Source organism: Vulpes lagopus, chromosome 11 (assembly GCF_018345385.1).
Source record: "Vulpes lagopus strain Blue_001 chromosome 11, ASM1834538v1, whole genome shotgun sequence".
NCBI lineage: Eukaryota > Metazoa > Chordata > Mammalia > Carnivora > Canidae > Vulpes > Vulpes lagopus.
In genome coordinates this window covers 20439350-20457657 of record NC_054834.1, presented here as the reverse complement: position 1 = coordinate 20457657, position 18308 = coordinate 20439350, and the positions used below count along the sequence as shown (strand labels likewise).

Below are 18308 nucleotides of genomic sequence, written 5' to 3'. Positions count from 1 at the left end.
CTTTCTCTCTCTCTCTCTCTCTCTCTCTCTCTCTCTATCATGAATAAATAAATAAATCTTTAAACAGAAAGAACATATATATTAGTGATGCACTGATGAAAATTAAACCAATGTAATGAAGAGCTCTGCAGAAATACTAGCTCATAAAGTACTAGTACATGCCTAAATGTGGAAGAGTAAAGGATTAAAGTGGATATTTATTTTCTTGAAAGTCAAAATTTTTTTGTATATTTTTTTATGAAGTTCGATTTGCCAACATATAACACCCAGTGCTCATCCTGTCAAGTGCCCCCCTCAGTGCCCATCACCCAGTCACCCCAACCCCTTGCCCACCTCCCTTCCACTACCCCTTGTTCGTTTCCCAGAGTTAGGAGTCTCTCATGTTCTGTCTCCCTTTCTGATATTTCCCACACATTTCTTCTCCCTTCCCTTATATTCCCTTTCACTATTATTTATATTCCCCAAATGAATGAGAACATATAATGTTTGTCCTTCTCCGATTGACTTATTTCACTCAGCATAATACCCTCCAGGTCCATCCACGTCGAAGCAGATGGTGGGGATCTGTCGTTTCTAATGGCTGAGGAATATCCCACTATATGTGTAGACCACAGCTTCTCTCTCCATTCATCTGTCGCTGGGCACCAAGGCTCCTCCCACAGTTTGGCTATTGTGAACATAGCTGCTATAAACATTGGGGTGCAGGTGTCCCGGTATTTCACTGCATCTCTCTTTTTGGGGTAAATCCCCAGCAGTACAATTGCTGGGTCATAGGGTAGCTTTATTTTTTAACTCTTTGAGGAACCTCCACACAGTTTTCCGGAGTGGCTGCGCAGTGCACATTCCCACCAACAGTGCAGAGGGTTCCCCTTTCTCCGCATCCTCTCCAACATTTGTTGTTTCCTGTCTTGTTAATTTTCCCCATTCTCACTGGTGTGAGGTGGGATCTCCCTGTGGTTTTGATTTGTATTTCCCTGATGGCCAGTGATGCGGAGCATTTCCTCATGTGCTTATTGGCCACGTGTAGGTCTACTTTGGTGAAATGTCTGTTCATGTCTTCTGCCCATTTCATGACTGGATTGTTTGTTTCTTTGGTGTTGAGTTTAATAAGTTCTTTATAGATCTTGGATCCTAGCCCTTTATCTGATATGTCATTACAAATATCTTCTCCCATTCTGTCTTTTAGTTTTGTTGACTGTTTCTTTGCTGTGCAGAAGCTTTTTATCCTGATTAAGTCCCAATAATTCATTTTTGCTTTTGTTTCCCTTTTGCCTTCATGGATGTATCTTGCAAGAAGTTACTGTGGCCAAGCTCAGAAAGAGTGTTGCCTGTGTTCTCCTCTAGGATTTTGATGGAATCTTGTCTCACATTTAGATCTTTCATCCATTTTGAGTTTATCTTTGTGTCTGGTGTAGGCGAAAATGGTCTAATTTCATTCTTCTGCACATGGCTGTGGAATTTTCCCAGCACCATTTATTGAAGAGACTGTCCTTTTTCCAGTGGATGGTTTTTCCCGCTCTGTCGAATATTAGTTGACCATAGAGTTGAGGTCCCATTTCTGGGTTCTCTGTTCTGTTCCATTGATCTATGTGTCTGTTTTTGTGCCAGTACCACACTGTCTTGATGACCACAGCTTTGTAGTACAACCTGAAATCTGGCATTGTGGTGTCCCCGGCCCTGGTTTTCTTTTTCAATATTCCCCTGGCTATTCAGGGTCTTTTCTGGTTCCACACAAATCTTAAGATGATTTGCTCCAACTCTATGAAGAAACTCCATGGTATTTTGATAGGGATTGCATTGAATGTGTACATTGCCCTGGGTAGCATTGACATTTTCACAATAGTAATTCTTCCATCCATGAGCATGGAATATTTTTCCATCTCTTTGTGTCTTCCTCAATTTCTTTTAGAAGCTTTCTGTAGTTTTTAGGGTATAGATCCTTTACCTCTTTGGTTAGGTTTATTCCTAGGTATCTTATGCTTTTGGGTGCAATTGTAAATGGGATTGATTTCTTAATTTCTCTTTCTTCAGTCTCATTGTTAGTGTTTAGAAATGCCACTGACTTCTGGGCATTGATTTTGTATCCTGCCACACTTCTGAATTGCTGTATGAGTTCTAGCAATCTTGGGGTGGTGGGTGGAATCTTTTGGGTTTTCTATGTATAGTATCATGTCATCTGTGAAGAGGGAGAGTTTGACTTCTTCTTTGCCAATATGAATGCTTTTTATTTTTTTGTTGTCTGACTGCTGAGGCTAGGACTTCTAGTACTATGTTGAACAGCAGTGGTGAGAGTGGACATCCCTGTCGTGTTCCTGATCTTAGGGGAAAGGCTCCCAGTGTTACCCCATTGAGAATGATATTTGCTGTGGGCTTTTCATAGATGGTTTTGAGGTGCTGAGGAATGTTCCCTCTATCCCTATGCTCTGATGAGTTTTGATCAGGAATGGATGCTGTATTTTGTCAAATGCTTTCTTTGCATCTATTGAGAGGATCCTATGGTTCTTGTTTTTTCTCTTATTGATATGATCTATCACATTGATTGCTTTACGAGTGTTGAACCAACCTTGCATCCTGGGGATAAATCCCACTTGGTCATGGTGGATAATCTTCTTAATCTACTGTTGGATCCTACTGGCTAGTATCTTGGTGAGAATTTTTGCATCTGTTTTCATCAGGGATATTGGTCTATAATTCTCCTTTTTGGTGGGGTCTTGTCGGGTTTTGGAATTAAGGTGATGGTGGCTTCATAGAACGAGTTTGGAAATATTCCATCCCTTTCTATATTTTGGAACAGCTTTAGTAGAATAGATGTTGTTTCTTCTCTAAATGTTGATAGAATTCCCCTGGGAAGCCATCTGACCCTGGACTTTTGTGTCTGGGAGGTTTTTGATGACTGCTTCAATTTCCTCCCTGGTTATTGGCCTGTTCAGGCTTTCTATGTCTTCCTGTTCCAATTGCGGTAGTTTGTGGTTTTCCAGAAATGCATCCATTTCTTTTAGATTGTCTAATTTATTCTCATATAGCTGCTCATAATACGTTTTTTTAAAATCGTTTGTATTTCCTTAGTATTGGTTGTGATCTATCCTTTTTTTATTCATGATTTTATTCATTTGAGTCTTTTTTTTTCTTTTTAATAAGGCTGGTTAATGATTTGTCTATCTTATTCATCCTTTCAAAGAACCAACTTCTGGTTTTATTGATCTGTTCCACAGTTCTTCTGGTCTCTATTTCATTGAGTCCTGCTTGAATCTTTATTAACTCTCTTGTTCTGCTTAGTGTAGGTTTTTTTTAAAGATTTTATTTATTTATTCATGAGAGAGAGAGAGAGAGAGGCACAGACACAGGCAGAGGGAGAAGCAGCTCCATGCAGGGAGCCCGAAGTGGGACTCGATTCCAGACTCTGGGATCACGCCCTGGGCTGAAGGCAGTGCTAAACCACTGAGCCACCCGGGCTGCCCATTGGTATAGGTTTTACTTGCTGTTCTTTGTCCAATTCCTTTAGGTGGGAGGTTAGCTTGTGTATTTGAAGTTTTTCCAATTTTATGAGGGAGGCTTGTATTTTGATGTATTTCCCTCTTAGGACTGCTTTTGCTGTATCCCAAAGATTTCAAATGGTTGTATCTTCATTCTCATTAGTTTCCATGAATCTTTTTAATTCTTCTCTAATTTGCTGGTTGACCCATTCATTTTTTTATCAGGATGCTCTTTAACCCCCACATGTTTGAGTTTCTTCCAAATGTCTTCTTGTGACTGAGTTCTAGTTTCAAAGCATTGTGGTCTCAAAATATGCAGGGAACAATCCCAATCTTTTGGTATTGGTTGAGACCTAATTTGTGACCCAGTATGTGGTCTATTCTGGAGAAAGTTCCATGTGCACTTGAGAAGAATGTGTATTCAATTGTGTTTGGATGCAAAGTTCTGTAAATACCCGTGAAATCCATCTAGTCCAGTGTACCATTTAAAGCTCTTGTTTCTTTGGGGATATTGTGCTTAGAATATCTGTCATTTGCAGAAAGTGCCATGTTGAAGTCTCCCAGTATTAGTGTATTATTATCCAAGTATGTCTTTACTTTGGTTATTAATTGATTGATATACCTGGCAGCTCCCACATTAGGGGCATAAATATTCATGATTGTTAGGTCCTTTTGTTGGACAGATCCTTTAAGTATGATATAGTATCCCTCTTCATCTCTTACTACAGTCTTTGGGATAAACTTTAATTTACCTGATATGAGGATTGCTACCCCAGCTTTCTTTTGAGGACCATTTGAATGGTAAATGGTTCTCCAGCCTTTCATTTTCAGGCTGGTGGTGTCCTTAGGTCTAAAATGAGTCTCTTTTAGACAGCATATAGATGGGTCTTGCTGTTTATCCAGTCTGAAACCCTGAGCCTTTTTTTTTTCTCCTTTTTTTTCTTTTTTTCTTTTTTCTCTTCTTCTTTGGGATTCTTGGCCTTTTAGAATGGGAAGGGAGAGACAATATAATCTCTCATAGTGACCCAGAACAGTGTTCCCCTGGGTTCCAGGTGTGTGCTGGTTGTGTTTTAGAAGGTACTAACTTCGTCATTGAAGAACAAACGAGACAGAGAAAACAGAAAACACAAAACAACAACAACAAAAAAAACATATCTCGTATATCTCCCAAAATTGAGTATGTTGAAGGGAATCCAGATGTGGAAAATATATCTAAGACCTGTAGTTGTAGAAATATGAAAGTCAAAAAGGAAGAATATTAAAAATGAAGAGCTGGTAAAATATTCTAGTTAAGGTGGGAAAAGAGAAAAAAAAATTGGAAATTTACAGTCTGATAGAAAAGTGAGTTGTACTGAAAAAAGGAAAAAAAAAGAGGGGGGACCCTCTGGTTCTATAAACTGTAAATCCCTCGCCTTCCCCTGGAGCTTTCCAGCACTTCTGGGTCCACATCTGGCTCTTCCCCTGTCTTTCTAGGGGGTCTTGGCGGGGGGGGGGGGGGGAAGGGGGGCTGTACTGACTCTCAGGTGTGTGCACCTGGGGAGATGCTCTGCCTCCCACCCAGCCTGGTGTGCCAGGCTCAGGGGGAGCTGTGGACCCATGAGGCCCCTGTCCCCCTTGGTGACCCCAGGACCTGGGGCGCCGCCCCCCTCCGCATCCTGCCGGGCTCCCAGCTGAGCGCGGCCCCGGCTGTCTGGGCCTCGGGCTGGGGCTCTTCCGTCCCCCGGCTCCGCCCCATAGCCCTGCTCCTCCCGGGACACCCCTTCCCTATTTTTTTTTTATTTTCCCCGCCTCCGAGCTGGTTGGGCCGCAGCAGGTGCATGTGGCCAGGCCCTTGTCTCCCTGCCCCCCCACCTGCTTGCCCCGCCCCCCGAAAGTCAGAATTCAATGACACATTTTTATCGTAGAACCAGGCACATGCTAGGCATTCAACAGTTACGTGCTCCAGTTTGGGGATTTTGCATGTCTATGGTTTTATTTAAACTTGATTTTCAAGTAGAAGTGTCACCAATACTGAAAGTAACATATTTTTGCAAGAGTTTCAGATAAGTTGACATCCAGTTTTACTAGGTAGAAAAATATATTTTTATCCTTGATGGTCTTAAAAGAAAGGGGAATCCAGTCATCATTACCAGCAAAACAAAACAAAACAAAACAAAACAAAACAAAACAAAATAACTGAATAGAAAGACAAGCAATAAATAAAAGGAGTGTTCTTGCTTTTTCTGCAATGAGTCAAAATCTAGTAATGCATTATCTTTTTATTAGTCCATTTTTATAGCTGTTTTTGGGGGTAATATTTCATAAATGGCATGAATAAAGTATGTTTGTTGTTGCTTCTTTTAAAAGAAATGATGATTTGTGTGAAATACTGCTCCCATAGTTAAGTTAAAACATTAGGTTAAAAACAGAAGCCTGTTGTCTAATTTGAGAATACTTTTTTTTTTTTTCCAGAGCTGATAGCTTTATCTTTGGGAATCCCTGTAGTCAAGATTTCCTTTCTTGCAGTTTTATTTGAACTGATCATACACAGTTTCTGTTCATTCTCTGCTCAAGACACAGGTCACTGCTGTCACAGAGAGTGCCAGTGATCCTTACAAACTGCAGCAGGGAACCATAAAACTCTGTTGTGACCTCTTAAAAGAAATGAAAAGAATATAATGTTTATGATAACATGACCTAAGACAAAGATGGTTTTATGCCCTCGTTCTTCACACACACATGCACACGGGCATGCACACACACAGCGCACACACAATAAGACACACATCTTGCCCTCGCTGTCATAATTTCAAAGCTTTCAGTGTAAGGCTTTTCATGTATTTTATTTCCTTAGACGTTTCCAAGGTTCTTGGTGATGAATTGCTAATAGAAATTAGGGAACACCTGCAACCACATTCATCCATTTTAATTGTGACGTGTCTTGCACAACATCCCCAAATGTTTTTTTTCTCTTTCAAATTTATACATGCGTTACTTATCTTACAAGAAAAATAGTACAAATTGTTACCTGGGCTGATCCTAAGGAAGCTGATCAGTAAAAAAGAGACATTTCAAAGTGTTTTAATTATACCTAGTGCTTTCAATGCTTTGAGATTGTTATTTACTTTTGAATATGGGATAAGAAATGCATTTTAAGTTACAGAGCATAGTTTGAAACTTCTAATATCAGATACGCACACTTTTTATCCTCATAGGGTTTAGGAATTGTTCTGGCAAAAAATCTAAGTCTTGTTCTTCTGTTTATTATTATTTAGTAGGTTTTAAGTTTTTAGTTGGTGACATTTTAAAGTAGAGTTTATTTTTTATTAGGAATTATTTTGAGGGACACCTGGCTGGCTTAGTCAGTCAGTAACACATCTGACTCTTAATCTCGGGGTCGTAAATTCAAGCCCCATGTTAGATGTAGAGGTTACTTTGAAAATAAGTAAGAATTATTTTGAATGTTTCAGTTAGGCTCATACATTTACAAAATGTAAACGTGAAATAGGCTTGCTTTCTTTCTTTCTTCTTTCTTTCTTTCTTTCTTTCTTTCTTTCTCCTTTTTTTCATTTTAGAGAGGAATTAAGAAGGGGGGCGGGTAGGGGCAGAGAGAAATCAGAGAATCCCAAGCCGAATCCATGTTCAGCATAGAGCCCAACATGGGTCTCATTCTCACAACCCTGAGATCAAGACCCAAGCAGAAATCAAGAGTCTGTTGCTTAATCCACTAAGCCACCCAGGCATCTCTCAAATGAACTCTTATTGACATTTCTTAATGGAATTTAACCATGGTCCAGTATCTGTTGATGATAATGCATCTTTCCAAATTATATACTCATAGTTACATGCTCATACTTAAAAGTAATGACTTGATATTTATGATAGAGCTTGTTAATTATTATGATAGAAACATATTTTGGTGAGGAAATATATTTTTACTTTATCAAATAATTTACACATTTACTTTAACCCCACATCATCAATTCTCAACTAGTTTCCTTTAAGCCTAAAATGTAGGTGGTTGGTAGAGTGGCAAAATTACATGCCTAGAAGATAGATGTTCATGTGACATGTAAAACTATCTTAATTAAAAATACTGGCATAAATTATATTTTCTGCTTGTATTTCATTTATTGGGCATCTCTGTTGTTGGTAATCTAATTGGAACTATAAGTAAATTTTTGTGTTTGCTTGTTTATTTGGACCATCTAATTTCATATTTTTCCCTGAATTTTAAGAATATCCAAAAAAAGTTTCCCAAGTGAGTGTGTATAGATGTAAAAACAGTGTAATTATTCTGTGAATAGGTGTCCACAATTGATCTGAGACCACAGTTATATTTCTACTTTGAAAATTATTTCAAATTGTGGGTAAAACATTTTACTTTGAAATCTCTCACAGCTACAGATCGAATCTAAGTTTCTAATTCTAGTGTTTGTAATACAATTACCATAAAAATTCATTTGTAATAATATTTTTTTCTCAGATAATCAAATCATCATGTGCCAAGGTTAACCAAAACATGAGACTGTCACTTTATAATGTTGGTTTGGAGATTTAAGTAATATTCTTAAGGGCCAAACTTAAAATTATGTATTTATATTTGAAGGATACACACATAGTTCAGAAACAGAACCTATGACTTTATAAGGCAATTGGACAAGGGCACCCGGTTGGCTCAGTAGCTGAGCATCTGCCTTTGGCCCAGGGCATGACCCTAGAGTCCTGAGATTGAGTCCCACATCAGGCTCACTGCGTGGAGCCTGCTTCTCCCTCTGCCTGTGTCTCTGCCTCTCTCTCTGTCTCTTATGAATAAATAAATAAAATCTTTTAAAAAAAGACACTTGGACATACTCTTCTTCTCCTTCTCCTTCTTCTCTCATAGTTATGACTATACCAAATAATTACAAAATATAAGATGTTCCTGCTAGTTCATTTTGAATTATATATAATCTCAATTTAAACATATGAGATTTGGAATATAGCTAAATATATAGTCTCTTTTTAATGACTAAATAGTACGTAAGTAGTATTCTAAATGCTAAGTCAGTGGTCATATGTTTAAATGTCTTTCTTTCCTGCATCTTATTGTTTTTTGTTTTTTGTTTTTTTTCTTTTGGTTTAGATCGAGGCACTGTGCAAAAGGTGGTTGTCCTTCCTGCTAACAGCTCTGCCAGGGGTGAGCTCATTCTGGAGGAGTTAGAAGTCTTTAAGGTTTGAACATCTCTTCTGTTAATCTTAGAATGTGCATGATGGATGGAAATCTTTAATCTTAAGGCCACTTGGGAGGAAAAACATATTTGATAAAAGATCAAATAAATATCCTAAGTTTTTAAGGGTAGGAAACACCAGAAAAAATGAGAAATACAGAACAAATAATTTCTGAAGTTTTCCTTTTTTAACATTTCAAGTTATCTTAACATTAAAAGATTCGTCTTTTTCAGCTATTATCACAACTCGAAGAATTTTGGTCATCATTATTTTTATAAATGAGTTCTTATGGTCAAGGTCTAAAAGATTTGCCGGCGAAGGGCTTTTATCATTTGCTTCACAAGCCACTGAAGCCCAAATGCTTTACATTATTGATTGTTAGATAAACTTTCTCATATTTTTTTTGTGCAAGAATTTTAAGAAAAACTGCTTTGTTTTTTCTTGTTTTATTGCTTTCAACTCAAATGTCACTCAAGTTACATAAAACAAATGTTGTTTTTACCACTCAAAATTTCATGTTCTGCTGAGCTTCAGATTTCCTTGTTCTTCCCTTTGTTCTTAAATTTGGGCTTAACAAAAAGAAGAAGAAAGCAAAACAATGCACAACACCAACAAAAAGGCACACAGGGCAGTTCAGTCCTGTAAGGCGTCACCTGCTCAGTGCCGAGTGCCTATTCCTCATGTGTCTGTAACCCGGGGGGGAGGGGGGGAAGCAGATCTGTGGTGTCATGCACACCCTTCTCTCCTTAAGATGTAAGCCATTGTAGTTCAAGTGATTTCTCTGATAAACATTTGGAAAGATGGATAAAACACAGCCAGAGGAGCCACTAGGGTTGCAAACATACTTTGGCATGGAATCAATCCTATTGCAGACTATTTCCAACTAAATCAATTAAGAAGAAATGGCCCAAGGGCAGACGCAGAGGCCCTTGGTCAAAAGCACTGGGTTTTTTGACGTCACCATGAACCCTGAGCCCTTGGGCTGCATCTTCTTCAAGCTGTTTGCAAAGTTCCAAAAGCAGCAGAGAACTTGAGTGCTCTGAGCCCTGGGGAGAAAGGATTTGGTTATAAAGATGGCTGCTTTTTCAGGATTATTCCAGGATTTATGTGCCAGCGTGGGTGGCTTCACACACCATGATGGCACTGGCAGCAAGTCCATCTATGGGGAAAAGTTTGATGATGAGAATTTCATCTGAAGCACATGGGTCCTGGCACCTTGTCTGTGGCAAATACTAGGCCCAACACAAACGGTTTCCAGTTTTTCATCTGCACAGACAAGACTCAGCGGTTGCATGACAGGCCTGTGGTCTTTGGCAAGGTGAGAGAGGGCAGGAATATGAGGGAAGCCATGGACCACTTTGGGTCCAAGAACGGCAAGACCAACAAGAAGATCACCATTGCCGACTGTGGGCAAATCTACTAAATTTGACTCCTGTTTTTTCTTAACTACTAGGCTCTTCCTTCTGTAGCTCAGGGGAGCACCCCTTTACCCCAGTCTGCTCGAAAGATCCTGTAGTCTTGGTGCTTTGGCTGTAGTTCTGTGGGTTCTGTATTTTCCTTATTCCTTTCCAAGTCTAGCTAGATTGCAGAGTTAAGTTTCTGATTATGAAATAAAAACTAAAAACAACAACAAAACAAAACAAACAAACAAAATGACCCAGGGACATCAAAAGACCAGAGTCAGCCTTTATCTGAGTAAAATTAGAACTTGAGGACTCCCAGGAGCAGACTATTGCTTGTTCAGTAAGTTGCTTTGCTTAGGTCCCACATGTTCCCACAGTCACCAAAATTATTGAATTTATAAGCATATAAGTGATCAAGATGCATTTTTTTCAGATTATGCGAATACATTTTAAATGTAAAGAAATATTTTTTAAATGTAACCAAATGAAATCTGAGGGACTCTGGAAAATTTTTCCAGTATGTTATTACATTTGCAATTTTTAATGCTAGACTCACTTTGGCATAAGGTTCTTTGTGATTAGTGTGTTAATATTGTGCTCATAAGATGTTAATTATGTACATTCAAATGCTTTTTCTATGCCTTCCTTTATCAAGGAATTGATGGTTTCACTAGATTAACTGAAGTTGCATTATATACAAAATAGTTTTTCCTCATTCAATTCAATACAGACAACTTGGCTGGCCAAAATAACATAAAGTACCTTATTCTGGAGTTCGCTTGAAGAGAGCAAAAATGCCATATTGCACAACTTCATTTTTAAAGCTGAAATGTCATTTTTTGATAATCAGAAAACATTAAGTGAGTTTGACACAAACCCAAACATGTAAGTTATGGAAAACTCTTAAAGAAATGTGAGTCACTCTGATCATGTGCTAACTACTTATGGTCTGTTACTTGAGTTATGCTAGTGTTATCATCAAGAAGAATAAACTCTCTGTGGAAAAACAGTCAGTCCAAATGCTCGTAAGGGACATCAGCCCAAGAGAGAGGCTAAAAAAGTTGAGGCTTTCTTGAGGACACGTGTGCCAGTGATTGATACGGCTGAACTGAGAGACACAGTTGCCAAATAATCACTTACTGTCTTCAACATGGTGTTTATGTCATATTTTCTGAAGTGAGATAAAAATAACTGGGTGTGTATGATACACTGTGATTAGCACCTGAGGAAATAATGCATTTGAATGGAAACAGATTCCTTAGGGAAGTGTCACACTGATATATTGCGGAAATCACAAGGTCACTTTTCAAAACCAGACACTTTGTTTTTATAGAGTGCAGAGCCATAATCTCTTCTTTTAATCCTCTGGATTAAAAGAAATTCAGAATGTTACCTGAAAAGACTTCTAGCTTCCTCCACCTTTACTTGAATTGGAGGTACAGCTATCAGTAATAGCCCAGGTGGATATAAATTGCAATACTTTTTATTTTTTCGTGTGTGTGTGTGTGTATTTCTAAGCAGTGATCAAAACCTGTTGCAAGTGAGTGTTTAGATAATATCAGTATTTTCTCTTTTAAATGTGTGTAAGAACACACACTTGCAGAACATGAAATGATTGTAGGTAGAGTTAATTTTGAGAGCTTGCTCTCACTTGAGTTATTCGAATAAAACTTCCCAGGTTTTGATCAGGTTATCACAAGTCTGATTTTTAAAAGGAACTAATAATATTTAAGAAGTAAAGTTTATGAATAGAGTGACTTTCAAAAACGATCACTATTTCAGAAAATTCATAGATGCTTTCACTAATTCACATTTATCAAAGAGGACATTTTCTAACAGTATTTCTTTGTTTGCAGCAGGAGAATTAATAAGTGTGATTCAGGCTAATACATCTTTCCAAAGCAACATTTGGCAGGTTCACGGTAGCATCTTATGCATAGTGCTTGTGTTGTGGAGGCATAACCTGGGGTACGTTCCACAGCATCTTACCCCCAGCCAAGCCTAAGTTTTATTCATTGGATTCCATATACCGAGATACATTTTTTTCAGTTCTTCCAAATTTCTCAGGTTTTCATTTTTTCCCTAACGACTGTATTGATAATGTGTTATAATTACTACTTTAAAAAACAAATGAAAAAACAAAACAAAACAAAACAAATGGGCATATATTTGTATGACAAGCCATCCTTACTCCCAACAGAGGAAATGTACTTTAGGGACAAGTATTGCTAAACCTTGAAAGTAAATGTGCATATAGAGAGAGATGACGATTTCCAGAATTTTAACAGAAAAGAGAACATTTTTAATGCAAATATTTTTAAAGGATTATTTGAACAGCTAACAATGTTTTTTTTTTATTTTTCAGAATCATGCTCCTATAACAACAATGAAAATTTCATCCAAAAAGGTAAGACAACCACATTTTTGTTTCCTTTACCTATTAAAATTTTTGCTATTATTAAAAATGTATTTTGTAATTTTAGAAAAATTGATTTTTGTATTAGAAAAATAATTAATATGACTTACCATATACCACAAAATCACCTTTAATTTTGATGCATAATTTACAAGCTATTAATCGAAGACAAAATAGGTCTATTTTGTAAAAAAAAAAAAAAAAAAAAAAAACAGAAGAGCCGAATATTTAAATATATACAGCAAGATCTTCCAACATTTTGTACATCATATATTCTCAAATATTACAGTGTGTGAAGCCAACCAAAATAAAAATGATCTTTTTAAATGAAAAATTTGGTGTAATGTTCGGCCTACTGCTGTAGCATCACCAACATTCTCAGGGGCTTGGGATGACTAATCAGTCTTCTTCTGAGTTCCTGTTGCTCTCACATGTTTGAAATGTGCAATGCATTCTTTTATGCTTATTTCTAAGGAAGTACTATTTCTTAGAGTTTATACATGTCATTAAAAAAATCTGAATGTCTCAAATCTAAGCCTTATAAGGATTCGGGTTTGAGGGAAGAAATGTTTGGCCGTGATTATCAGAAATGTTTCATCTTCTAATTCGTGCCTGCACGTGCAAATACACAGGGATCACAAAAAGGAAAAGCCCAAACCCAATCTCTACCTGTGCAGCACATATGCCTCTCCAGCCCCCACGGTCTTCTCTCTGGAAGAAAGTCCTAAGGGGTGGAGCCGTAGGCTTCAGAGCAGGAGGGACATCCATTTGAATCCTGACTTGTCCATAAATTATGGATAAATCCTTAAATTTCCCTGACCTAAGATTCTGCTTCTACAAGGTAATGCTTTTCTCACAAACGAGTTAATTTATATAAATTGCCTAGGATAAAGCACGTCCTTGGTAACTGCTGTGTAAAGAGCCCAAGACTTATTTTTCTTGGAATATGGAATAAAGGTTTTAAGTGTTAGCACAACTGATGACATAACGTTAGTGTTCCTTACCTTATTTGGTCTGTTACAGATGAAGAAGTATTCCACAGTCAGTCTGGTACTCTTTTCACTTGACTCAATTTTATGAAGAAAAATAAATAGGGTACAATGGAGCTAACGATCTCATCTGTAAAAATGTTTGTATGGTGCATAACAAACATTTTCCCAAGTAACAAGAAGCCATTCGTCATTTCCCCCAATGTCCTAGGGAGCTGATCCCAAGTCAGAATAGTCTTTGAAGTCAGCAGGGAAGCTCCTTGTTTATAGTAGTTTAATGAAAAGAGAAAGTATCGGAGCAAAATTAAAAATGGACACAGAGCCATTTGTGTGGCCGAGTAGTCCAGTATATGATTACAGGGATACATGTCACAATTCAAGTTGTAATCCAGCTGGTATGCTCAGAGCTCATAATCCATTCCATTAAATTGCAGTATGCAACACACATATACACACAGGAGAACCTGAATATTAAATCTGTCTTCAACAACTTATATTGTAATTAAATACGTTACTTTCAATCATTAGATTCAAGGTAGGTAATTATTTGAGTTTTGGGGAACTCATTTGCACAACTGCATGCTACATTATTCCTGCAGCAAGAAAGAAGTACAAATTGCCAGTGGCATTCTAAGTATATTTAAATGCCATGAATTTAGTATCTTCCCTAGTGTTCAAATTATTTTATTTTCTATTTTATGCTTTTTTGTTCCCTAATTTAGTCTTGCATTCCATACAGCAGAAAATAGTTAGATTAATAAAAGGCAATTTCTAGAGTGAAATTACCTGTTTTCTTCCCTTAAATAACAGATTCCCTATTTAATGTAGCTGATGCATTCATTATATTATTTATGTACTCAATAAACACTTATTAGAAATGTTCCTAAAGAAATGATTATTGTCAAAATGTGCAGGGTTTTTTTTTAAGATAGTTTGAATGCCTCAACTGGGGATCAATCATTTTCAGCCCAATTTCTGAAAAATTAATTGATCGGAATAAAATATTTTTTGTTAAACAGTAGGCTGAGATGTGATTCAAATGATTAATTAGAATTGGCAATGCATAAGCTGATAGTTTGTTAATTGGTAATTTATTCTACTGTATTATTTAACATTCATTGAGTGTTTAGGAGTCAGAATCTATTCTAAGCATTTAATGTGGAGTTAGCCCTTACATTTAGTTCTTAAAACAACTCAGTGGGGTAGGTACTACATTATCCCAGTTTCACCAAAGAGGAAGCTGAGATTCAGAAAAGTTACACAGCATATTGAGCTGGGAATGCCAGAAGTCTGCCTCCAGAATCCGGTGGACCAATGGTGCTCCTATTCATTTGAATTTTAAGTTGTATATAGGTGAATATGTATAGATGTCTCTGTGTATGTGTGTGCACATGTGAATATATTCAAGTTCCAGGTAAGAGATTCTCCACTAACCTGAATTATACAGTATCACTTCTTTCTAAAATAAGCATCAGTTAGAAACTTACCCTTTCAACTCCTGAGAACCAATCTAAGCATGGATAAGAGAATTGGAGCAGTATCATAAGTTCTTGATTCTCTACAAATGAAAGAGAGTGAAATCTTTATTATGACTCAGGACGCTGAAGACCACTTGATCATGCAGAAAGTTTAAGACATGCCTAAATATAAATACGGATATTCTTCTAAGTAATTTAAAAATTAGTCTAATGAGTAATATGTCACTTTCAAAGGCATGTGAAAAATGTGTGTTTTTTTTAATTTTATCTAATACTAACAGTGTGCCTTTTTTTCTAAACTTAAAAATGCCCTTTATTTAAGACTTGACTTTTTCAAATTTACAAGGTGGTGGGTTGCCAAATTTGAAGAAAAAGAAAGCTGCCTTGTGCATTCAGAAAATAAAGCAAACATCATAATTTAAATCTGTAATATATTAGCTCAAATCTGAGAGAACAATAAATCCCACTGTCTCAAATGTATTGCCATTCTACATAGGGCTCCAATATTTTTTTTTTAACAGGAAGGTGGTAATATTATAGGCATATTAACATTAGGAAATTCTATTTATTTTGGCTTTCATACCCTCTGTACTTTGCTTCTTGTTTTTAGTCCATTTTAAAATGAATCTAAGAGTGTGTAGACATATATTACAATGTGTTCCTGCTGAAAGTCCTCTTTTAATGTCCACATCTGAAATAAATCATAATCGTTCCTCCAACAGCAACAGTTGTATGTGAGCTCCAATGAAGGGGTTTCCCAAGTGTCTCTGCACCGATGCCACATCTACGGTACAGCCTGTGCTGACTGCTGCCTGGCAAGGGACCCTTACTGTGCCTGGGATGGCCATTCTTGCTCTAGGTTCTACCCAACTGGAAAGCGGTGAGTACCAAATATTCAGCTGAAAATCAAAATTGATGTCACCAGACAATCGAGCAGGGCTCCACAATATTAGAAAAAAAAATTCTATTGCAGTACTCTTTATTTTATTTTTTTTTTAATTTTTTTTTTTGCAGTACTCTTTAAAAATGGTGCTAGAAGTAGTAGATTTATTTAGCATCATGTGTAGTCATTGAATGAAGTAAATGGCTATGCTTTATAACTTGAGATTCTCACAGATATGTGGGAATACTGTACTTTCAAAAAATTTGTTTCTCCTCTTAAAGCTTCTCTAGCAACACAACTCCCCCCCTGTGACCCATCAAATATTTCAAGCAGCATTTAACATTCTTCACATTGCCTGATTTTTTTTTAAATGCTTCTATATCTCATTAAATCCTGCCTTCCTAGGGTTTCCCTGCGCCGTTTAATTCTCCTATATTCAGGTGTTTGTCTAGTTCAGGCAACTGGAACATTGCTCCAAAATAGGTAGGCTGAATTGCTTTCAGAACCTCGATGACATGCTCTTGCTTGTTAAAATGGTGAGGGCATATTTGCTGGTCAGATTGAGAGAGTAAGGCAGCCTGAGGCTGAGTGCCCTTTATTCAAGCAAAGACTTAGATGAGAAACTCTGAACCAACTTCCACCAATTGGAAGGGACCACCAGTAGTGACACAGATTATAGAACAAAGGAAATGCAGACTTTAGGGGCAGCCAGGATCACAGCCAGACTCAGCCATCTACAGTCATGACGGCTGGCAGGGCCAAAACCTAACAAAATTAGAATCCACAGGAGAAGGCAAATAGGACCAGCCAGAAACACTACTGATTTTCAAATAAAATCATGAGGGTGATGGTGTTTATAGCTTCTTTATGCTCTGTTAGAGATATTGGCCTTTAAGGACCTTGACAGATTAAAGCAACCGTAGCACTTTTGCATGTCAAGACTGTTCTGGTACTTTTATCTATAAGTTCAACAGTTTTTTATCATGGGACAATTATTTGCCAGGCAATGTTCTAGATAGAGCTAGGCATATAACATGAAAAATATCCACAAAAAAGTCAAAAATTCCTACCCCGAGGGATAATAAATTCTAGAGAGAAAAGACAGAAAATAAATAAGGAAACCTAGTATATGAAATAATGATAAAATCTATGAATTTTAAAAAGGGTAAAGAAAGGGAGATAGGGGATGCTGGCAAGCAGGGAATGGCAATGGTAAATGGGTTGGCCAGGGGAGGTCCTTCTGAGGGTGTGATATTTGAACAAGGACTTGAGCGTGATGAGGAATGGCACCAAGGCATTATCTGGAGAATAACATCCCAGAGAAAAGAACCAGCAGTCCTTAAGGCTGGAGTGTGGAGTGTGTCAAGATTGTTCAAGAAACATCACCAAGACTATTGGAGCTGTCATGGAATGAGAAAAAAGAAGGGGAGGAAGAAATGAGGCCAGAATGACAGTTGATTTAGGACTTAGTAAGTCATTGAAGGCTTTTTTTTTTTTAAAGATTTTATTTACTTATTCATGAGAGACAGAGGGAGAGGCAGAGACAGAGGCAGAGAGAGAAGCAGGCTCCTCACAGGGAGCCTGATGCGGGACTCGATCCCGGAAACCCAGGATCACACCCTGGGCCAAAGACCGATGCTCAACCCCTGAGCCACCCAGGCATCCCTGAAGGCTTTTATTTAGAGTGAAATGGAAAACTACTGAGGGCCTTTGAGCACATGAGTGATATTATTTGACTTTGGTTTTGAGAAGCCCATCTGGTTTGGTTTGGCCTAGATGGCAGCCCTGGGGTAGGAAGTGGCTGAGGAGAGAGGGGAGAGTTGTCGCAAGGCAGTGAGGGCACTGCACGTTCCAGGTGAGATAGGGCGGCTCGCACAGGAAGGCAGAGGGGGAGGTGGCAACGTGAGTGGTCTGATTCCGGACTAGAATGTGCTGGTGAATTACGTGTAGGATGTTAGAGAAATAGCGGACTCAGGCGTGAGCCAAGTTCTCAGAACCGAGCACATGCAGATGTGACTTCCTGAGAAAGGTAAGACTGTGCGAGGAGCAGGTACGTGGAGGGACAGATGATGCCAACAGTGCCCGTGAGGTAGACATTCAAGTGGGGAGGTTGAGTAAACAGAAATGTGAATTTGGGGCACACAGGTGCAGCCTGGGCTGGATAACTCGAAAGTCTTTTTGTTTTTAAAGACATGAAATGTGAAGAGAACTCACATTCTTTAAAACAGTATTTTTTAGTATCTGTGTTCAAAGATTCATGACCTTCTTTGTCATTTTAAGATCTAGGTAGGAAGTCTAGATAGAGGCTCTTTTGATTTTCACATAAAATTTATGGACCTCGTTACCCTGAGATCTTTTGCTTGCACTGGAGATCTGAACCTGGACGCAAAGGATGAGGAAAGCAAATTCCAAGTGTAATCTCAACTAAATGATTTTTGTAGCCATTGCTGGCAACTTTTAACCATACTTGTGTTAC

General features: G+C 37.9%; 1 protein-coding gene across 4 annotated transcripts in view; it reads left to right on the top strand.

Annotated features, from left to right (window-relative positions):
- SEMA3C (semaphorin 3C) overlaps positions 1-18308 on the top strand; it is a 215019-nt gene that overhangs the window by 182560 nt on the left and 14151 nt on the right. For all 4 annotated transcript variants that reach the window (XM_041773665.1, XM_041773667.1, XM_041773664.1 and 1 more), the window contains exons 13-15: positions 8578-8666; positions 12432-12473; positions 15672-15829. In XM_041773665.1, coding sequence (XP_041629599.1) covers positions 8578-8666; positions 12432-12473; positions 15672-15829 — 289 coding nt within the window. The remainder of the gene's footprint in view (positions 1-8577; positions 8667-12431; positions 12474-15671; positions 15830-18308) is intronic.